Source organism: Brachionichthys hirsutus, chromosome 2 (assembly GCF_040956055.1).
Source record: "Brachionichthys hirsutus isolate HB-005 chromosome 2, CSIRO-AGI_Bhir_v1, whole genome shotgun sequence".
Taxonomy (NCBI): domain Eukaryota; kingdom Metazoa; phylum Chordata; class Actinopteri; order Lophiiformes; family Brachionichthyidae; genus Brachionichthys; species Brachionichthys hirsutus.
This window is the reverse complement of record NC_090898.1, coordinates 13,815,430-13,838,536: the sequence shown is the minus strand read 5'-3', so window position 1 is coordinate 13,838,536 and position 23,107 is coordinate 13,815,430. Positions and strand designations below refer to the sequence as shown.

Below are 23,107 nucleotides of genomic sequence, written 5' to 3'. Positions count from 1 at the left end.
AAAAGAAAAAGAAAAGCTCCAGTTCAACTATTCCTTCTTTTTGTCAGAGACTATTCTATTGAAGGTGAAAGACGACGACATGTGAGTGAACAAAATTATGCAAAAGCACGAAAGGTGGAAAAAGTAATAGAAAGAGAAATAAACAGAAACAGGTGACAAGGTTATGATGTCATCCATGACTATTCATTCCCACAGCCTGCAAATAGCAGCAGAAGTTCATACCCCAACGACCTTATCTCGACGATGGATTGAGACATAACTGATAGACGTACATTCACACGGATAGAAATAGTTTCCACCTTTTCTTATGTTATTTTCATGCATTTCTCGCAGATGTACGGGGAAGCCGCTAGAATGTTTTTGATCTAGCGGAGTAAATGTGAACAGCATATGCTAGGATCTAATAACTAAGTGGTGCTCGAGAAAATAACGCATCTGCAAATGTACTCTTGCTTCCTCCGTCTCCGTTCGTTCCATTGATCATAACTGCACACATTGAAAGGGAGGAATATCCTAAAAGGAGGGGAATGTCTCTGCTGACACCTGTCTCTCTCTCTCTCTGAAAATCAATGTGGAAAATCTGCCCGGATCATCACGGAGTCACGCAGCGGTCAGCTCTGCTGATGGGCCGCCTGTCATGCTTCTGATGAAACCTGGCTGCTCAGTGCGATTATCAGAGACAGATATAGTCCTCTCGGTAATGCAAAAAGACTCTCATCTTACCAACAGATCTCTGTTACATATTCCACCAGCTGAACTTCTGACCTGGAGTCAGCTCACGAGGAAGCCGCTTTCAATAGATACTATATAATCTTGCACAAGCCCCCCCCCCCCCCCCTCTCCTTTTTTCTGCCTTATCTCCTCTCCTCTCCTCTATTTTTATCTTCTTTCCAGAAACACACACACAAAACATTTTTTAACATCCTCTTTGTAACTCAGGGGGGAATTGCCCCCCCCCCCCCCCCCCCCGGTGGATGGAATCAGTGATTCAGGGTTGTTTACATGAGCAAAAGGTTGGCGGGAGCAAAAGAGTTTAGAGGGTAAAAGCAAAAGGAAATAGTTTTCTCTGCATTCAAGGCAAAGACTAAAGCAGCATCTCAGTTTTGCCCAATATGGTATGGAATGCTGAGACAACTCAACCATGTGATGTGGAGAAGCAAAGCGACTTACAGGGAGCGAGGTGGTGGTGGGGAGGTCCTGGACTGTCTTTTTCTGAGACGTGAAGCAGCTCTTCCACTTAAAAGAACCTCTGAACACACGGTTCACATCTGCAGTTGCGGCATATCTCAAAAATATTGCATCAGGGGCTTATCTGCCTTTGAAGCCTACTTAGCTTTCAGATTGGGTGCGGGGGGAAGCAATGATGCTGATTACTGATGATGGTGGCAGCCTGAATATTTTCAGCTGTGAAAGTATTTAGTTTTTACTCAATATATTGACATACATCATCTCCACATTGTTCATCATAACCAAGTATGTCAAGAGTTTAGAAACATATTCTCAAGGGATCTGAATATAATTGAGTGTCATTTGAAGTCTGTAAATATTCAGTTTGATTGAATAAAGCATAAAGTCATATGGCGCCATCTAGCGGCAACAGAGGGGAACAATATGACCAGTGACGACCTACTCTACTAAGGTGTTGCTTCTGTCGTTCATTTTCAGGTATTGTTTTCTTTCATTAAATTCCAAGTCCTTGTCTTTAAACCAGGGTTCTTGTTCTTGGTCTCTATGTGTCAAAACAGTTCTGAAGGCTTCATTGCCTCGTCTTCTTTTTCTAGCTTGCCTCCACATCTTCTGCAGAGCGGGCTTGGTGACCTGTTGATAAACCCGTGTTCTAAGGACGACTCACTACTACTAGAACATGGGTGTTAAACTAATTTTCTCCAAGGGCCACATTAGCATTATTTTTGCCCTCCAAAGGCCAAATGTAAACCGTAACACACAAAAAAAGTAACTAAATGTAATGTAATTTAAGGTAAAATAAATGTAACTACTCCTTAACATGCTGTTAAATAACATTTTTTTTTATTTAATTACAATAAAAATATTCCTTTTTGAAAAGGTTGTAACTTAAAAATTGTTAGAGACAAAGCTATCCTGTAAATGAGAAAAATCATAAGTATGAACCAAAGTTTGTGATGGGAATAAATTAAGTAAGTTCCATTCAAATGCAATCATCATGCAGGAAGATAATCGATACAAAATCAAAACAAAACCAAAATGCCATTACCTTGTCTTGTCAAACCAAAAAAAACAACCAAAGTGGGCAAGATAAAGAGTCAATGCCGCAGAAAAGACGTCACTTTCAGGATCAGCACTGTACAGCGTCATATATAGCTGACTACCTGTCAGTGCTGATCCTGAGCACCATATGTAGCTGGCTACATATGGCGCTCAGCAAAAATATCATCCGACACAAGTTATGGCATTAACTTTGTTCAAAACTCTTTTGTCAGAACTGCAGTACAACCAACAAATGTGGGCTGTTAGGAACATGTGTGACAGATGCAGCATTTTACAAAAACAAATGTCTGCACACAGTTCCCGTGGGCCACAAAAAATTACTTGGAGGGCCACATTTGGCCCCCGGGCCCTGAGTTTGACACATGTGTACTAGAAGGCCTTGGTCACCTGTTGATAAGCCCGTGTTTTAAGGACGACTCCCTGCTACTAGAAGGTTGACTTGCTTTGGCGACCGCTGAAGGGACAAGCCCAAAGAGGAAGAAGAAGAAGTTATTCTTCCTGTGCGGCCCGGTAACAAATTGATCATGGCTCAATGGATCAAAATAATAACAGCTGAAGGTAATGAGTAGACGACCCACCCAGCTCTTGCTTGTTTAAAGTGCTTCATAAATAAAGTTGAGTTGAGTTACCTGCGTCGACCTGCGGGTCTGTCTGGCCTGACGAGACTTTGCTTTTCTCCGAGACTCTACTTCATCATCCCTGACGGGGGCCAAATACAACCTGGGACAGTGAATGATTCCATGACGTGAGCAGAGTTTGTGCGAGTGGCTTAACAGACACATTGAAAGTGCTGAGCAAGCATCTGTGGAGTGGCCCATGTTAATGGTATTGATCTCTCATTTGTGAAGTCACTCTGGCTACTTCCTGAGAGTGGGATAACTGCAATCAGGAGTTGAGACTTTATCTACCCACGCTGAAATAAAAAAGTCTGCAGCCCATAAACACCAAAATACTTATTTTACACAGCATAATAAAATGTTTAATAATTTATCAGCGAGTTGCTGAGAAAATATCCCGAAGGTAAGAATTACTAATACATACAGCAGCTAAATGAGTGCATCAAAGAATTTATTTTCAGTCCCGGAAGAAACAAACTGCAAGCTCATATTTATATCAGTCCCGAGGCCGGCCGCTGCTGCAACACTCTACATCAAGCTGATGGATATGAGGACTGGAGCACTGACACCATGACGACGCTCCAGACTGAAAATGAGATTCAAGAATTCAGGAAGGAATCAGACTTCCTGAAACTTACCTGGGAACAAACGCTTGCATGGTCCCTGTGGAAGGTTAGTAACGGAGGCGGTGGGACGCTGCAGCAATGAGTGGGATTCAGTACAGAGGATAGGGGTGAGAGAGAGTGAGAGAGAGAGAGAGAGAGAGACTTCCTGCTTATCTGCACATGCAATCAATCAATCGTGTCCTGCTGGGGAGGAAATGAAGTTCAAAGCAGTCCAGCATGGTCGATGTGGATCGTATAAAACAGCAGCACAGAACCAAAACACGGAAAAATAACAAGGATTTATTTATTTTCATATTGACAGCAGGATCCTGGCACTTTGTTCTTTTAAAGGTTTAGTAAAAAGATATATCTTAAAATCTCACCCGCATTAATGGCGCATCTCAAAAGAGGCAATTGTATAACAGAAAATGGGCTGGTTTTTTTGGCTTTAATCACAGATTGCACTCTTATCACTGTGCATTATTTAAGATTTCAGGTTTCACAGACATGCTATGACTTCAAACACACGGTTAGAGCCAGCATCCTGCAGGACAAGTGCTCTCTGTGGGGTCTAAAGCAAGAGCAGCATGAAGCAGTCCTTCATATCCACATGGGTGGTCCTCACTTTAACCATCATAGTTTTGTTGATTTAAAAAAATCTGTCGCTGCAATCAGTAAAAAAAAAGCCCATTAAGCCAAACTAACTTTAACGAACCTCCAGTTGGTTTAAGTGCTGAATAACATTCTTCAAAAAGTAACAACAATCAACTAAAGTCCGTCTTATATTTATAAACTAAGGAATTATCTTTTTTTTTTTTACCCACCATTTCTCCTGTTTGTAACTCAACATGTAAACAATATTAATAGGAAGTTACCGCAGAACCTTTTCTTTCCTTCAACATCTCGTCTCATAATTGATCTCACACAGCGACATAAAGGAGCATTTTAAATGTCACCTACGCAGTAATCGCTTCCGGCTTGAAACGCACTGATGAACAGCATTCCTCTCGCACCACCAGTTTAATACAGAAACCGTGATTTAAAAAAACTACGTTCTAACTCTGTAGAAAGACACTCAATATTTAGCTGGATTAAGGCTTTTGAGGTTCGACCCTGGTGCTCGTTTCCTGACTAAACAGTCGTCGGATACTTTGAGGTTTCAGGATTCAGCGCCGCTTCCAGGATTGTGACTTCTTTGGACGAGGTCTGCCTTTCAAACAGCCACATAATGAATACTGCACCTTAACAGCAATCAATAACCCCTCCCTCTATAGTATTTTTCATATTGCAGGCTGAGAAAGTTCTTGTTCTCCTTGGAGGACATGTCCGACCTCGAGAAAAATCCATGAACTCTGTAAAATATAAAATAAGACATTAGACACATTTTTAGATTCCAATTTGTTTCAACTGCAGCAACGCTGAGAATAAATACTGATCAATAATTGCTTGATACTTTCTCTTACATTCATCCTCTATTAAAGAATCTTCCTCTGAAATATCCTGCTGCTCTTTGTCCCCTTCTGGCACTTCTTCCTCAATCACAGACTTTCCCTGAACGGCAGGACTTTCAGATTCCTCCTCTTCAGGCATGTCGCCTTCTTCGCTTTGTGCTCCCTCTGCTGTCTGCATCCAATCCTCTTCTTCGATTTCTGATAGGTCAAATGGCTCTTGCTGATCCTCCTTTACGGTCTCAACCTCCTCTGCAGGAGCTCTTTCATATGAGTCCTCCTCGACGCCATCATCTGCCTCTTCTTCTGCAACTCCAGCCGCCGCTGCTTCTTCTGCAACTCCAGCCACCTCTTCCTCTTCTTCGGCAACAATAGCCGCCGCTGCTTCTTCTTCTGCAACTCCAGCCGCCGCTGCTTCTTCTTCTGCAACTCCAGCCACCTCTGCCTCGTCTTCTGCAACTCCAGCCGCCTCTTCGTCTTCTTCTGCAGCTCCAGCTGCATCTGCCTCTTCTTCTGCAACTCCAGCCGCCTCTTCCTCTTCTTCTGCAACTCCAGCCGCCTCTTTCTCTTCTTCTGCAACTCCAGCCGCCTCTTCCTCTTCTTCTGCAACTCCAGCCGCCTCTTTCTCTTCTTCTGCAACTCCAGCCACCTCTGCCTCTTCTTCTGCAACTCCAGCTGCCTCTTCTTCTTCTACAACTCCATCACCTGCTTCTTCTAAAACTCCAGCCACTTCTGCCTCTTCTTCTACAACTTCAGCGGCCTCTGCTTCTTCTTCTACAACTCCAGCCACCTCTGCCTCTTCTTCCGCAACTCCAGCTGCCTCTTCTTCTTCTACAACTCCATCACCTGCTTCTTCTAAAACTCCAGCCACTTCTGCCTCTTCTTCTACAACTTCAGCGGCCTCTGCTTCTTCTTCTACAACTTCAGCGGCCTCTGCTTCTTCTTCTACATCTTCAGTTCCCTCTGCCTCTTCTTCTGGAATGGATGACTCTTCTACATCTTCATCTTCCTCTCCTGCATCTGCCCGTGCCTCTTCAGCCTCCGTTTTTACATTAGTAAGAGGTAGCTCCTCATCGTCAGTCACTGCACCTGCCTCTTCAACATCGCTGGCCATCTCTGCCTCTGAAGTCTCTTCACGCTCAGGAGGCAATTTAGTTCCTCCCACCAACTAATGAGGAAAGCATTTTTATTAGTTCACACAGTCGAGTGTGTCTGGACAGAAAAATCGTTCACAGGACTGTTAGTAATATGCTTGTAACAACACAGGGCTTCAGAGTGAAGACATGAACACACTATAGAGACTTAATGTCAGGCAATTAAGTCTTTCAAATTAATGAGATGAAAGCCTTTATTACAAATGTCTATAGGGAGAACCAGAAATAGCAAAGAGAACATGAGCAGGTGTGTTATTGCAGAGGGGTTCTGTCAAAGAACAATTAAATTAGTAAAATAAAATAACATTTTAAAATCATTTTTAGATGAGTTCTCCAGCTCAGCCTACGTACCTTATTTAACCGCTCCTCCACGCCGTCCTGCTGCAGCTGCTGCTGAGACTGTTCACCCTCAATCAGTTCTCTGAAAGACAAGACAGGCGCGGTGGGGGTTTCTGTGGTTTTAATTTTCATTTTTTATCTGTAAAGCCTCCAATGCATTTGTTATGTTCCTTTCTCTGAATCGATGTGCAACTTCATCTTGTGAACTACATTTCACTTAGGCCTGAATAAGCTTCAAAGAGTAGTGCCTTTATGCTTCAAAAAAAAACATTGTGCATATAAGGCCTCGACACCCTCGACTGAAGTAACGCAGACACAGCCAGAGCAGATGCAGCAAACAGGGTTTTGACAAAGTCATACCTCTATAACCTGCGGCTTTTTCCTCAACCTACCTGACAGCGGCAATCTCCTGTGCGCTGGCCTCAAGTCGAGCCTGGTAGCCATCCAGCTGCTCCTTCAGTCGGAGCACCTCGGCGGCCTGTCCATCCACGGTGGTGGTCAGCATGGCAACCTGTCCGACGCTCTCGTCCAACTTTGATTCCGCTTCTCCCAAGCTCCCAGACAACACCTCAATCTTCCGTGACAGGTCGGCACCGAGCACCGTGAGGCCCTTCACCTGAATCCTGACGCCCTCAAACTCCTCACTTTTCCCCTTTATCATGGTCTGCAGGTTGCCCAGCTGTTCCAGGGACACGGTGGCTTGCCGCATCTCTTCCAGACGGGATTTCATCTCCGTGTGGAGTGAAAGCACCTGAGCCGGAAGGTCAGACGTCCTGAGCTGTTCAGCTGTGGCCAGGGCCATGCCCACTTGTTCCTGCGCCAGTGCGTAAGAGTCCTCCAGGCTATTCAGGCGGGCCTCCATGCTCTCTGAAATGTGCTGCTGCAAAGAAAAACACCAGTGAAGTGGAGGTATAGCCACTTTCTATGAAAGTGACAGAACATGACTTTCATTCTGAACAAGCAGGTTCCCATAGCCTTTAAATGGACTACAAAGCTAAAGCTAACTTTAGAGATACCAAATACACTTCGCATAAAAACGGATAATACCGCTACCAGAACCTAAATAACCAATCAGAAAAGATCTGATAATACATGGACAGTCCAGTATAACCTATAATTCCCACCCTAAGTGGGAATTATTGCTGGTAGAGGAAGCAATTCTGCAACAAGACTTGCTCTTGCAGAGTCGTTCCTGAACCAAAAGGTGGAAGTTGCAGGGCAAAGGAAAAGGAGGGCATTTAGCATATGTGTCTAAAGATCACGCCCCATTTGCCTGCAGCAACTTAAGGCAGATAATTATGGCCCAACACAGCCCTGAAGTTTAGCGTGCAGGAACACAAAAGGGAAAGTTCATTCCTGCCAATTCTTAAAACTGTACGGATATAAACTAATGAAAGTCCTCCGCACACGCACCCTAACTCTCACACATGCTGTGTTCATTCCGTGCCGTCATCTGGAAAGTGTAGACAACATCATCTGATTCCATCCATCCAATAGCACAGTGACACACCCTCCTTGTTAGCCTATTCAAATGCTGTCCTTTTTTTTAATTTTTTTATTTCCCTCTGTACCTTTAGTTCATTCATGACTTCCAGTCTTGACCGAGTCACCATTTTTATTTCAGCCACAGTCTCATCAGAGTCATTAGCCGCCGCCACCACCACCACCACCACCACTTGCGTCCGGATTCAATTGGGGTGATTTTAACTTGATGTTTCTTACGACACAGGACTTCAACTTCGTCTTTACGAAGAGTTCCAAGTCTGACAGACTAATTAGAACACATCACCTGTAGTATATACAATTAACTTCTCTCTCCCCATCTTGGATCTTCTTTTGCGTATTATATGGAAAGACTCATTGAGTATTTTGAGTTCTGCTGGGAATACGGATCTTTCCGAAGGCCTGTAAACAACTTCTGAGCTGGTGCTAAATATCAAACTCTAAATTTAAGCCTGGCACACAGTCTCCTTGTGGAAGGATTCTCTGCACAGCTCTGGAATGGTTTTCTGAAGAGATCGATCCTGAAATCAAGCACTGCTTTAAAGTCAGCAATGAAGACAGTGTAACTGTTGGGGAAGAGGAGAACTCCTCAAAAACATCTGCGCCATGTGTGGATGTCAGACACAGAATTTTGTACAATGAGGCTGTTGACATTTTGAAATCTGCTCAAGGTTTCCAGGTCTTAACTTTTCTTTACTTTTAAGTTGCAGATTGTGCTGTTGACATGCAGACTGGCCTTTTTTCTAAATTATACGCACTAGGAAATATTTTTAGTATAAGTTTAAAATAAGACAGAGGCAACGGCCGTGCGCTGCAAACATCTCCTCCCAGCCAGAGGCTATTTTATTCTAGTAACTTACCTTACTACTTAACTGTCGCGTTGCTTCATGAGAGGCCTGGAGTTTCACCATTTTCATCCGCATGCCCGTCAGATCGTCCGTTAAATACTCCAAAGTTTGGTGCTGCTGGAAACAGAAGCACGCGCCGGTCGCGCCGCCAACGACAACCATGAGAAATAAAGCCAAGTGGACGGTGCGACTCGTCGCTCCGGCGCTCACTTCAGAGTCCATGACTTCGCTTGTCACAAAGTTATCCTCATTTCTGTGGTTGCTTTTCCCTTTTCGATGCTTGGCAGTCATTTTCCACAACAAGAGGACACAATGTCCCGATGACGCAGAGAGAGGAGACAGCTGAAGGAACCGGAGACGCACGAGCCGAAGCGCAAAGCGGCAACCTCTTTCGAAGTGACCCAATTAAAATCACCGCGCAATGTTGAACCGATAAACTGCAGATGAGGCGGGGTGTGTGGACCGTAAGGTGGAGTGTTCCTCCCACCAGGGAGAGTGAAGGGTGTTGGGGGGGGGGGGGGATCGACAGGCACTGGATCTCCACCACCACCACGTGTGCTGCTGTGTGCAGGCTGGACGCTATTTTTACTGCTGCTGAAACCAGAGCTGCATGTGAGCCGCAGCAGTTACATTATTGGACACAGTGGGTTACGATGACGTGGCAATACAGACAACCCAAAGTTAACGTGCAGTGACCTCATTAATACTTTAACCTAGTGCTTTACAGGACGGTCACACCTTGAGTGCTTGGACCTGATACTTTTATGCATTTAGTTTCCCAATCTTTCCTCAGAGAGACCAGACTTCGATGGTTTGGACATGTCCTGAGGAGAGACATGGACTATATCGGTAGAAGGATGTTGAGGATGGAGCCGCCAACTGATGGAACAGGGCTAGAGGTTGACCCAGGAGAAGATACATGGACATCGTGAGGGAGGACATGAGAGTGGCTGGTGTTGGGGAGGACGATGCAAAGGACAGGGTGAAGTGGAGAAGGTTGATTTGATGTGGCGTCCCTTGACGGGACAATCCGGAAGTCCAGTAGTAGTAGCTGTCAAATCATCACACCCACCCACGATATAAAGAATGGATACTCTTTTATTACTTTATTCCAGATATTTCATCCCTACATTCTGCACTTAACTGATACACTCGACTGAAAATATCGATGCACATGTCGTTAGCCTAACAGCATAGTTGCCTAAGTCTTAGGCAATGCCTCTTGATGATGAGCAATTATGATATGAGGCTAACAATATTATGTCTTATTATCTTTTAATTATTGACAGTAGTTTCACATGCATTATGCATTTAAATCTTCAGCTGCTTCTGTTGTGCTGGCCTTCATGTCTTCAATCTGCAGGGAAGAAGCCAGAGTTTTTCAGTACTTCTTCTTCAGTTAAATCAGAACGCTTGCATCGATTTCTCTCACCTCTGACGCTGAGGCTGGTGGAACACTCAGCCCGTCCCAAGGCGTTCTCCGCAGTGACGGCATACTCGCCCGTATCTCTGGGGCCGACGTTGACGATGAGCATGGAGCAAACTCCACAGGTGTTGGAGATGCAATAGTTGGTGTTGGTGTTTAGACTGATGTGATTCCGATACCAGGTGACACGGGGCGTGGGGTTTCCCTTCACCGCACAGCTCATGTAGCATCCGTAGCCTTTGGGTGCAGTGTGACGCTTCAAAGGTACAATGAAGGCCGGAGCACATCGCAAATCACAGTCCTTTCTGGTCGGCTGGCTGACCACAAACCTTTCTGCAAGAGAGGACAGCGAATCATTTGGGATGCGTCTTTAAATATCAAAGTACAGTTTGTCTTTTCACGTGGGTTTGAAATGCACAGACCCACCTTTCTTCTTCTCCGTCCCCCAGGTCGGAGACTCTGAATGTGCCGATATACCCATGTCATTTTTGGCGTACACCCTGAAGCTGTATTGCCTCCCGAGCATGATATTGCAGACTGTGAACTTATTATTGAAGAGCCTGTCAGCCACCGTGCTCCATGAGCGTTTGGCAAAATCCAGTTTGGAAACCGTGTAGTGGAGGCGGTCGTCACGCTTCTCATCAGGAGACGGCTCCCAGGTAACGGTCACTGTGCCGGGCACGTTTCCTTCCAGTTCTACCGGCCCTGGAGGCTTCGGATCATCTGTCACCACAATGGGCTTTTACTGGCCGATCACAGCCTGGGCTGTGATGGAACAAAAAAAAACAAAGCTTTTTTTGTGTGTGTGTGGCTTTAGTTTTACCTGTCACCCGAACCTCTGTGCTGAATGTCTCCTGTCCTGCAAGATTTTTCACAAAAATGGAGTAGATGCCAGAATCAGAGCGCTCGGAGGAAGGGATCAGTAGCTGGGATGAGCCGTCGGAGTTACTGATCGTAACACGCTTCGCCACTGGAACGTTGTCCTTTAGCCACGTGATGTCTGGTCGTGGGGATGCCTGTGGGCGGTTTGATTCACATTTTGAGTATTTAAGGCCTCATTATTGTAAATCTATCTCCGAGGAAACCAGATTTGACCTCATCAGCATCAATAATAAAGTTTAAAAGTCAACCTTACCTCAAAGTTCACTGTGATCCTGACGGAGATTCCTGCCCTCACCACTACGAAACTCTTCATCTTCTTGTCTGTGAACTTTGGCCTCACTAGAATCATACATTTTCGAGTGGCAGCAATGAGAAAATATTAATGATAATAAGCGATAAATGGCATTTGATTGAAAAAAATTTGGTAAATTTCTGAACGGCTCACTTACCCGGTGACGGCATTGCATGGACATAATTGGCCAGCTCCTCAGGAGAACTCGCTCCTCCATCATTGGTCGCAATCACTCTCACCCAGTACATGCCCATGGACTTCAAGCCTTTCACACTGAAGGACGTCGTGATGATGGGGGTGGTGTTACACCGGGACCATTCGATGCACTCGGCCTGCCGGATCTCAACAAAATATCCCTTTGCTTCATCCTGTATTCCTGGTTTATCCTCCGGTTTGGTCCAAATCAGGACCAGGTGTGAGTAAGACGATTCTGTCACCTTCAGGCCTGTGACTTTACCAGGAGGCGCTTCGGTACACAAAAAGGTCAGACAATGCAAAATGGCAATAATCATGTCTAATTTTTAAGTGTCTAACATGAAAAGCAGTTGCGACACTTACTCTTTGGATCACGTGCAAAGACAAACTCTGACGGGCTGCTGAATTCACCAACTCCTGAGAGATTTATGGCAGTAACTCTGAATTCGTATTCCATACCCGACACGACATCTGTCACTGCATAATTCTTCTCTGAAAGTAAAGTCAGAAAAAGCAGTCGCATCAAAACATCAGCCTTGTAGACTTCAATGCCATTGAGCTTAAGCTGCAGGGCAAAAAAACAACAAACAAGCTGACCTTTTATGAGTTCGTTCATATTGTTGACAACTGTCCAGAGATTACTCCCCTTCTTGCGTTTCTCTAAAATATATCCCAGGATATGTGAGCCTCCTCGATTGCCCGGTGCATCCCAGGAGAGGTTGATGCAGGTGTCATGGGCGCTGACTACTTCTGGAGGTGCTGGGGGGCCAGGAAAAGCTGAAGGATATAGAAACAAACCTCTAAATTTGAAAGAGGAAGTCAGGGAGACATACGTTTTTGATTAATGCCAGAGCTCCATGTAATAATTTTGGTGTTATGCATCAAATGTAACAGTGCAAGAAGTACACAAGTACAATACCACACTACCTTTCCCATTTGAACTGTCAAACTATGTAAAAAAACCCATATCAACTAGTTTCTTTGAATATTTTTTTAATTAGCACACATGTCCTAAATGGACATTCTTTTTATTTACAGCAACTGTTCTGCGGCTATACCAAAGTAGCAGAAGCACTCTGCTGTGGTAGGATTTAATCCCACAGCTAAAAGAAGATTTCAATTTGGGAAGACGGGGCAAATATCATATCGGCAACCGTTTGGCTTACCCAGCGTGCCAGCTTGCATCTCATCCGTCTCCATCACTTCACTTGAACCCTCTGCAGTCGCAGCCCTGATGCGGTAACAGTATTTCCGGCCATGGTCCACATCTGAATCCATGTAATTTGGCACTCCGGGAGTTTCCGCTATTTTTTTCCACGTGTTCCGTCCCACTTGCCGTCTTTCCAGCATGTAACTAATCACTGGCGAGCCTCCATCGTCTTTTGGAGGCCTCCACCTAAACTCAATGCACATCGCTGAGCTCTGTGTCACCTCTGCAGGACCCAAGGGTGAAGTTGGTTTATCTGAAAAGTTGAGAAAGTGTTATTTCTAGTTTGAAAACCCTTCCAGACTCCTCCCAAGTGGGCGGGTGAAGACTACATTTGTACAAGGAAATAGAAGTAATCATGCTGAGCAAAAACAAAATGTTAGGCACAAAACAATCTGGATTTCTTTTCTGTCAGCAGCTTTGGGGTCCTTGACCTTTTCCAGCCACTCACCCAGCACAATTAAATGTGATGTTGCCTCAGCGAAACCGTCTTCATTCTTGAGCTTAATCTTGATCTCTCCTGTATCCTTCCTCTGGCACCTGATCAGGAGCAAGCGGCTATGACTTCCACTTTTCTCTATCTTTGTATTAGTCCCATCTTGGAGCTCTTCTCCCTCCTTGTACCATTGAATCTTTATGGGTTCATAACCAACAAAATGCACTTTGAAGATGGCATTATGTCCCACTTTGACCGCCACAGGCTCAGTGAAAGCATGGAGGATTTCAGAGTCAAACCTCGGGGGATCTAAAAAAAAATTCACCAGGGTCATTTCATTGCTTGTGTGGATAAGTATAAGTTGTGATATTTTTATGCAGCTGTGAATTTTGCTTTTCCGACAAGAGTATCTATAATAATAGTATTTGTTATCGTGGCAAATTGTCAAACCTTTGATGATGATCATCGCTTCTGTTTTACGACCATCTGCCTCGAAACGGTATTTTCCAGAGTACTCTTCTTTGCATTTATTTATGACTAATTTATGGATTGCTCCGTCATTAGTGATAGTGAAATTGTCATCTGAAGAAATCTGACGGGAAGAAGTGCACAGGGGAAGATTCACCAACAGGCAACCACAATTATGAATTAATAAATTATTAAAATCCATAAAAATGCATGGCCTTTGTGCCCAAAATGTTCTGAAGTAGAGTAGAAAAACATTTACCATGATAAAAACATAAAACACCGTAATGCTGCGTTCAGAGGTAATCTGGCAAATCGCTTCCTGACTGCTCATCCACCACCCTGAGCACTGACATCGCAGCACATTTTTGTTGGCTCATGCCAACAAAAATTGCTGCCACGTGAATATGGCCCGTGAGAAATCTGTGACAATTTCCAGTCACCATTAGTCAGTAATAGATTCCTCATCAAGAATGTATCAGTGCATTTTTTTGGGGGGGATATTAGTAGTATATATTTATTCTGCTCTTAAACACAAAGCCTTCAGCATTCCCACACGGCGAGCGTAACATGCTCTCTGAATCCAGAGGCTTTAGCTTCTTCCTTCAACAGAAAAATGTGAGATGCCATTCTCTTCCAGAATAACCCCGTCTCTTCCATATTTATCATTAAAACTTGCTCTGGAACATAACCGCCATCATCGATGAGTTGTTTACGGTTCACATAGTCCTCAGCTGCAGCTTCGCCCTGCATGCATTTATTCATTTCATTCATTCATTCTTTTTGCTGTTTTTTTTTTCTGAAGCTAGAAAATGCTTATTTTATCAACAAACTAATGAAAATAGTAGAAATTCCAACATTTATACATACCGCAGAATCCCGCGAGATAGAAAGGCCGCGATACATGAATACATATGTTCCACAAGAGCCGAAAATGAACCGCGACATAGCGAGAGATGACTGTAATGCGTTGCCATGACACTCACACAGAACTCATAAGGACTGACACCTTTACAACTGACCATTTTCCCGTCTCTGAACCAGGTTCCCTCGCAGTCTTCACTGCTGAGCTTACATGATAACTCAGCAGTCTCGTTGACAGTAGTGCTGACATCAGACAAACCACAGATAAAATGGACCCCTGGATCTAATGCACACAACAGAGAACAGTCATGGGCGCGATGAGGGATTTGACTCGCATCCAGAAATACGCCTCTCTCTAATGCTGAGAAAAAATAGTTTCGTTTGTAACAAAACATGCCTTCCTGTTCTTATTTATTTACCTCAATGTGATGCCAATTTTTTTTAAGTTTTCTTTTTCATGGTTAAATAATCTAAAAATATAGATAAAATAAATGCAGGACCATTATTTTTGGTGTCAATCACAATATAGGAGGACTGAGGTGCTTGGCGGAGGTCCGCGCTCACCGAGTGCTTTTCTAGGTTTTTATTTATTTATTGTTCTGCCTGGGTTATTGTGAATAAATTGGTACCCAATCAAGAACAGCATGGCTACTTACCAATCACCACATCTTCCAACAGCGGTCCTTGTCTTTTACGCCTCGAATGTGTGACAGAGCTGGTTGCATCTTTACTCTCGTCACACCCATTGCAGTCTTTTGGGCCTTTGCTTTCACCTTTCACCAAAAATGAATCATAATATTTAATAGTGGTTGCAATTGTCTTAGCGTTGACACATAATGCAGTAGTATAGCTACTGGGTCTCTTACCTTTGCCTGCTTTCTGTAGCTTTTGACTTCGTCTTCGACTTGACTGCTTGACATTTCCTGTAGAGTCTTCATTCTCATCACTCTCAGTCGTTTCTTCATCACTTACTAGTTCGTCTGAATCCGAGCCGCAGACTCCAGACACACTACACTCAGCTTTATGCAGTAGATAATGGTTTAGAATAGGCAATGAAGGCTTTCCATCATCCAAAAATGAACTTAAAGCAGGGTAACAAGGACTAGACACATCATTCAGACAAAAGAATAGTAGGTTTATTTTTTTCTTACCAGATGCTTGTTGTTTCCACTGCACCTTTTTTGTGCGTTTGTGGCGTCTGACGGACCCAGTCGAGTCTTTATTTCCAGTAGAATCACTCCCTTCGTCTTGACTTGTTTCAAGCACTTCAGTCTGGTTTAACTCTACATCAACACGTCCGCCTCGGGATTCTGAACAGACACCGTTCACAGGTAAAACAACACATACTAGTCAAAAAATGTATATGGTGCTAATTAATATAATGCAATGATCGCAAAGCAATTTATTTAAATTCTGCGGGTACATGCTTGTCCTTGTCCTGTATGAACAAGGACAAGATGGGTGTGCACACACACACCTTTGAACGAGCATCATAACCTTATATTGGCTTCAGAAGATTTTGTGCAACATCTGTTCATACAGGTAGTCGGCGACTTACGACCGCAATTGGTTTCCGAGAGATTGTATCGTAAAGCAGACTTGGTTGTAAGTCGGCCCATGCTAAATTAACGGAAGTATTTTATGCTGCTTTTATTCTTGATTCTGTAAATGAGGAGTAGAAAGAAGACAATTTCCTCTCGGTAGACATCGTCGGTGAGACCGCAGAAACTGTCGATTTGCTCGCTCGCTTTCCGGTGCGTCGTTAAAAACACCTTGTAAACAGACAAAAAACGAACAGACGGTCAAGCTGTCTCAAGTTGACCGTCTTTGTTCTCTTTCTTGTCAATAAACTTTTGACTTTGTGCTTTTAAATCAAAATCCACAAATGCTTTTAACCTTGTCAAAAATTCATTTGACTAGATCAGGTGTGTTCCTTGCTCTCGGTTCTCGTACTGTCAGTCGTGTTTTCCCTGCACATCCTGGAACAAGGTTAACCTTGTTAGATGTTCTCCTTTTGAGTCCTTGCTCGCTGTTGGCTCTGACGGAGCTCCTCGCACTCGTGTTTATTTGCAGCTCGTATTACCTGTTGCAGTTCTTTCGCCGTCGGTCTCTGTCGTGCTCAACATAGCTTTGTCTCTCAGTTGACCCTGCCTTCCTTCATGAGACTTCTTTGCTTTTACAGATGCTAAAATCTCTTCCATCTCCTCTCGATTTTTCATTTGTTGTTCTCTGGCCACTTTCTCGAGGTCGGCCCTTGATCCGACAGCCAACGTAGTTTTTCGAGCCGTCTTCTTAACGGCAGATCCGGGGCCATACTCAGCTTAAAGGATGAAATAAAACATTCATGATGCCAGACATAACTAAAATGCTGGAATTTTTTTGACCACCTGGTTATTGTGAATTATTACTTTCCACGAGGAGCCTGGCACTGCAGGATATAATGCCAGCCACGGCCGAGTAGATGCCTTTGTCCAACGGCATGCACTCTTTGATCAGCAGCCTGTGGATGAGTTTGTGGTGTGACACCGTTATGGTGTATTTTCTTCCATCCTCAAGGACGTTGCCCTTGCCCATCCAAGTGATCCTGGGAAGAGGGTGTGTCAGGACGCACTCAAAGAGGACATCGTCTCTTTCGTGAGCTTTTACTTCCTGAATTCTAATCAAAAAGTCCAAACTGGATACTGTGAAAGAAACACAGGGAATAAGTAAGTTTCATTAGTTTGTTACACACAACGTGACGAAATAAGGGTGTATGTGGGCGTCTGGATTCAGAAGGATTACCTTCAAAGTTTACACTTGTCAGGAAGACATTTTTTAAATTTATAGCAACTATTTATAGTAAAGACACAAATAAAACCTGCACATAGCCCACATGGACGACCACTAATGTTTTCTTGAACCTACATTTAAACTCTGTAAAGAGGAGGTCGGCCTCTTCATCCGTCTGGTTCAGGAGGTCGATCTCTTTGACATCGTTCATCCTCCCAGAAACGTTAAGGCTGTTTTTGTCTGTTCCATCTTCATCCAAGGAAGAAACACCATCCTGCCGGGTTTGTTCAGAGATTAAATCTAACCTCTTTTTTTTTTTTATCATTAAAGATGTGGAGAATATGTGGCTGTTGAGCATCGTCTGGTTTATAGAGCGATAGAAAGAGATGAGACGTGCTAAATGAAATCTGATCAACTCACTCTTCTTTGATATCCTAACTTTCAGAGGTCAAATTGGGAGCTTTCAGGGGAAGCCTATTACTGTAGTAGAAAGCTATGGCTCTATCCCCTCTCCAACATAAGTGCCCGGCTTAAAACGAGATTGTAATTATGATGATTGTGATTTAAAAAAAAATACACGACCAAAACATAATTACCACTGGTTCCTTTACCAGAGGTCAGAACTAATGATGCCTGTCTCTATCGTCTTTTCCTCCCTAAATACTATCCTGCAATGTCTTATGTTGGACAGAGGGTGGCACAGGAGGACATGGAAAATCTTTTGCTTTAGTTTAGCCCCCTGATGACAGAGAAATTCACAGCCGTCTGTTTTCGTAACTGCATTTGACACAAAATATAATATTCTGAATATAAAAGCAGTGCCAGATGTCTTTAGTAAACAGGAAATGCATCATGGACCAGTAATGCTGTTTGAATGATTGGACATTGGGAGCTGACAGTCTCCATATACCTTGTGCATATTTTGAGCTTTTTCCCTTCTCTTGTCATCCAGCTTCTTGAAAATCATATCTAAGTCTGTAACACCAAACGCTGCACAGATGCGCTGGTAGTCTTTCCTTTCAGCATTCAACAAGGCATCCCAAAATCTTTTATCAGCTTCCCCTTCCACTTCTTCTGTGTGGCTTTCTTCCGCTTTCCTAACAATATTCATCAAACGCACAAAAATTCATTGTCAAATTTGCAAAATTCTGTTTCTATGGAAGGGTTTTTCAATCATTTGTAATATCTGATCGCTTACCTTTGCCTGAGCATTTTCCTGAAATCCGCTACATTTGTCTGAGCTGAAAGCATCGATGGATGTCGAAAGATGATTAAAGTTTGTTTTTATTATAAAGCTGTACTGTAGATCAGATATAAGTGATTAAATACCACACATAAAAAAGAGCTTGGAATTAAATGAAAAATGTATTGAAGGAAATTTCACTGCTAGTTTTACATTTCTAAAACACTTGAGGTAAACAAATAAAACACAATCACAGTTTAAGAGGTTTGCATGAACTACTTACCATCACTCACAGTCAATGCGACCGTACAGAAAGCTTTGCCGTATTCATTCACAGCGCAGCATTTGTATGTGTCCTCTTCTGAAGCACACACATTGTAAATCTATAAATACAATTTACATGAGAATTGGCTGACGATGCACCGATGGAATTCACTTCTCTGAATGAACTACTTTAAACTGTTTCTGGAAGCGTTTGGCTTCTCACCTCTAATATGTGCTCTCCTGTCGATTCATCATATTTACTCTTAAATTTGTCCTTTTTTGAAATGGGACCTTTGGCTCTTCTCCAGGACACCTCTGGTTTTGGGTCGCCTTTCACCACGGCCTTGAAAACAGCATATTTTCCTGAGGGATGCATGAAAAATCTCTTCTTAATCTACGTTGAGACTTTTTGTCACAGGTCATGTGTACACAATCCTTGGAGAGCCAACCAATTAAATATCCTTCCTTTGCTTTGATTGGCTACTGCCATTTATTCTAGAAATGAACTATGCAGCACATAATATGTCAGTTTTAATATTTTGCTATCCTGAAACCCACCTTCCTTAACAGTCATTGGGGTTGGTTTACATTTGAATTCAGGGATGCTTTTCCCCTCTGGAATGTTGACTTCATACCGCGTGGTTATTGCTCCCTGGTTCCCAGTTCTCCTCCGGATGACAGCTGAAGTAAGCCAGCAAATTATAATTATGAACATAAAGAAATTGTTTTAAAATAAATATTTAAATAATAACAAATGCAAATCTGGAATGTGCTTAAAACCTTTTGTTTTTTTTGTTTTGTTTTGCCTCCAGCAGTCAGAAAAGTATTCCCAGTGGTGTGTGCCATTTGTCTGTTATTTTCCATTTATCAGTTAGGTGGTGACCTGATGGATTCCATACACTCAACAATGACTTCATAGGATGGTGACATTGCATGACATGACATGACCCGCCTCTCGCCCGTTGCCTGCTGGTATAGGCTCCAGCACGACCCACGAGCCGGTAACAGACAAAGCGGTTCATAAGGTGAATTTATTAATTAATAATAAGAGTTATGATGACAAAACCAATAGGTGTCTTTCAAGTCTTTTAAAACACAAGTCTTAAATATGTCATTTAATTTGAAGGTGACATTGTCAGATTGTTTTTGTTTTTCTAATAGTGATTTCCTTTTACAGTTCGACTGCGTCTTAAAATGGAGAACTGAATTTCAGTATAGTTGCAGGGTTTTCTTTGAATCAACTATCTGTTGATGTGCTGCAGGTAGTCCAGCTCTACAGTACTAGGAAGTGAGAGGACAGGAAGTGGGTTGATAGGAAGTTTTAAAACAGGTAGGCCTTGGCAGCCATGCTTGTGCCTGGAGAAACCACCGCCTGTAAGTAATGTTTCTTTTAGTAGTGTAAAGACTTACTCTTTGCTAACACGGTGTTCTATCCTTGATATGAGATTTAGACACCTTGTTGATTAGTGTTTTTCAATAGGTTTGTGCCTGCGTGTGTTTATTCGCTTAATTGTAGTCGATTGCCTTGATTATTTTCATAATGAATTAGAAACTTTAACTCATTTAAGCCACTTTGCCGCGCCCTGGCTCAAGTATCATCGATAAATGGAGTTTGGCTTGCTGTCAAATTTTTATTTTCAATATCGCAAGGAGGACAGTAAAACTTTAATTCATTTAAGCATTTCAGACACCTGCATATGAAATCTACACTCTGCCTACCCGTTACTGAACACTTTCCTATCGAGCTCTGAAGCAAGCAGACACAAACATATATCTGTAATGAAATAATGCATCATGTTTTATTCAGTATTTTTTTTTTTTTCTCAAGTTGCAGTTCTCAGAGTGTTCTGTGTTTGTTTACAGGAAAATAAAGATGATTTACTTCACCTGACTTGTTGCCAGACACTTCATTAAAATGCTGAATGTACCGATGGACGATGGAGAAACCTGGGCGAGAAGAAACAACAAGGTTAGATTTCCTGTTCATTTATGAATGTTAAGACACAGCTGCACGAGCATCCACATGTACTGTAAGTTTTTAGAAGACTTGAGAGAGAGAGAGAGAGAGACCAAAATAGAGAGCCTGGAACTGAATTACCAGTCTGGGATAATGTGGAATAGGAAAGATGATATAGACTCTAATAGCAATGTCAGGGTCACAGTAAGGACAGCAGGCAGGTGCTCATAATTCAGGGATGTTTGTCTCTCAATCTCAGCCTGAAAGTCAATACCTGCAGACAACTGGATCTTAATTAAGCACATCGGAAAATCGAAGTAGTGGCAGTAGTTGTATATGAACTTCGTCTGTTAGCTTCAACCTGAAGTTGCACCACTTTTTTGCAAAAGATGGACTCCACAGCATGCTCAGAGTGAAACAGGGGAAAGGAATGCAAGCAGGAATTTGAATAGGAAGGAGGGATTACAATACTTTTTCTGTTGGCAGAAGGACCTGTGGTCTTCGTCCTTTTCCACATGTTGGCGAGAGTTTTCTGAACTGAGAATCGGATATCAGCATAATAATGATCACAAACCGTGAGACAGAACATTGATGTATTATGCTTATTGTTGTGTTGCTTTTGGTTTTCAGTATTTATTTTTTTTAGATAAGAGTTGGATTTGTTGGTCATATTTTGCACATAGCATTGTTACATGACGTTTCCTTCATTTTTACATGTACTCGAATTGACATATTGATCATGCAACGTTCAAATTTTTACCTTTATTATATAATCAAATAACATTTTATGCATCCTTCATGAATTACATTCGTCCTAAAACTGCCATTCCTGCTTTATCGGACAAACAAAATATGCGCGTGCTCTTATAATATTACAAACTGATGCTTTTTACTAATTAAGCAATTATAGGTTATTGTGTTCAAACAACAGCACCATTGTCAATTAGTGGGAGTCTTAAAAAGTGCAGGAAAACACTGATGGCAGACAGCTCCTAAGCTATATTTGGATTTAACCCTGTAGTAATTATGCATGGTGCCATAAAGCCTGTTTTCACACGACTGTTGCTGCATTCATTCCCCCAAGTTAAATCCTCAGAATGAGAAGCTCTCAGTGCAATCATGTATTTACAACGCACAAAAGATGAATGCAAAAAATAACCAAAGAAGCCAAAACCAAGAAATGTGGTGGTTTATTGTTGTAGCTATTGTTTTAAATTCTCATTTTCCAGGTTGTATGCAATTATTAGCTACACAAGTACAGACAGTGAAGGAATAGTGGCTTACCTGTCTCCGGCTCTGTCCTCACCTCCACTCGGACGGGTTTCTATGTGGTTAAATTAAACCCGATCAGAGATCACATTTTAATTCTCTGCTGTTCGCTCGTTCCTAGAAAGCGTCTGTCAAGTAGAGGCTTCTTCTCATTATGCAGATGAGTATTTGAAGCATGTGTGCTGCTATTAAGGAGACGCTCGGTGGGTGGTGGGGGGGGCACGCGGTGAGGTAAGGACGGATGAATAGTCAGAGGGAGAGGTAAGAACGTGTTTGTGTTGTTCTACATTCCCCTAGACATCACCTGACCAATAAAGTACAGTTTGGTTAGTAGAGCTTCAACTTCCTGTCAGTAATTAAAAATGGAAATTAAGATTTGAGCTAGCTGCCAACCTGGACTAATTAAAAAATGCAGTGTTAAGTGCTGCTTAAGGTGACCTTTAGTGGTTGGCAGAGAGGTATTCATTGGGAATGTGGAATTAATACAAGAATGTGATTATAAGTTATTCTCTCCTTTAAAACTCGAAGATGACACAAACTTGAAACACATTTCCAGATTGATTCAGGCACACTTAAGTGTACTTATCCATTTGTCCGTTGTGTTCTTCTCATATTACAATATATTATTACATCATTAAGGTTCTGGCGTTTTGATTTAAGCTCGTTCTTGTGAGGCATTGACTTTGGAAAGGCAATATCAAATGGGGGGGGGGGTACAACCTTGCCAGAATTAAGCATGCAATCTACTAGAAGGTTGATTTACTGTGGCGACCGCTGACGGGACAAGCCAAAAGAGGAAGAAGAGGAGGAGGAGGTGGAAGAAGAAGAATTCAAACTTTCGATATCACATTTGTAACACCACTAGAAATTCAGAATATAGATGAAAAACATCACAACTTCAGGTTTTAAACACCAACAGCTGACTTTATTATTTATTAGTCATTGTTTATTGCCTTGTGAGACGTAACTAGATCTGCTGTCTCCATGGAAACCTGCTTTGGCTTTTTTTTTTGTCGGCCTTTATTGTTCCGTTGCTTTGTTCCAGACGAATGTTTAAAGAATTGATTGCCATTAACCGTGACACAATCATCCACGGTCTCCAGAAACATGTAATCATGCAAACATGTTAACATACTA

The 23,107-nt window shown here is 42.7% G+C and overlaps 2 protein-coding genes across 2 annotated transcripts; both read right to left on the bottom strand.

The window, feature by feature from the left end:
* Positions 1–3,749: 3,749 nt before the first annotated feature.
* On the bottom strand, positions 3,750–9,070 carry zgc:66479 (uncharacterized protein LOC327541 homolog). Its single transcript, XM_068746132.1, has 5 exons — positions 8,774–9,070; positions 6,803–7,290; positions 6,423–6,492; positions 4,933–6,085; positions 3,750–4,821 (listed from the first exon to the last, which is right to left on the bottom strand). Coding segments are annotated over exons 1-5 (1,992 nt in total). The 5' UTR covers positions 9,053–9,070; the 3' UTR covers positions 3,750–4,819.
* Positions 9,071–10,113: 1,043 nt separating this feature from the next.
* Positions 10,114–21,218, bottom strand: LOC137909238 (immunoglobulin-like and fibronectin type III domain-containing protein 1). The gene is made up of 23 exons (XM_068753678.1): positions 21,173–21,218; positions 20,632–20,691; positions 19,303–19,425; positions 18,968–19,107; positions 18,764–18,863; positions 18,496–18,538; positions 18,208–18,379; positions 17,433–17,571; positions 16,937–17,209; positions 16,612–16,848; positions 15,383–15,547; positions 15,185–15,289; positions 14,687–14,811; positions 13,650–13,791; positions 13,215–13,508; positions 12,723–13,019; positions 12,154–12,333; positions 11,920–12,048; positions 11,519–11,827; positions 11,323–11,408; positions 11,011–11,203; positions 10,614–10,910; positions 10,114–10,520 (listed from the first exon to the last, which is right to left on the bottom strand). Exons 1-23 carry the CDS (start codon positions 21,216–21,218, stop codon positions 10,114–10,116), a joined length of 4,062 nt encoding a protein of 1,353 aa, XP_068609779.1.
* Positions 21,219–23,107: the final 1,889 nt, after the last annotated feature.

Bases quoted from the DNA above. Each gene is read 5' to 3' on its own strand.
- LOC137909238 (XM_068753678.1), bottom strand. From the start codon at position 21,218: ATGTGGAAAAGGACGAAGACCACAGGTCCTTCTGCCAACAGAAAAA. The intron at 12,334-12,722 runs GTAAGCCAAACG...TATATCCTTCAG, and splicing joins GATGCAAGCTGGCACGCTGG to CTTTTCCTGGCCCCCCAGCA. The intron at 10,911-11,010 runs GTAAAACTAAAG...TTGTGGTGACAG, and splicing joins CACAGAGGTTCGGGTGACAG to ATGATCCGAAGCCTCCAGGG.
- zgc:66479 (XM_068746132.1), bottom strand. From the start codon at position 9,052: ATGACTGCCAAGCATCGAAAAGGGAAAAGCAACCACAGAAATGAGGAT. The intron at 6,493-6,802 runs GTAGGTTGAGGA...CTTGTCTTTCAG, and splicing joins CAGGAGATTGCCGCTGTCAG to AGAACTGATTGAGGGTGAAC. The intron at 6,086-6,422 runs GTACGTAGGCTG...TTTCCTCATTAG, and splicing joins TGGAGGAGCGGTTAAATAAG to TTGGTGGGAGGAACTAAATT.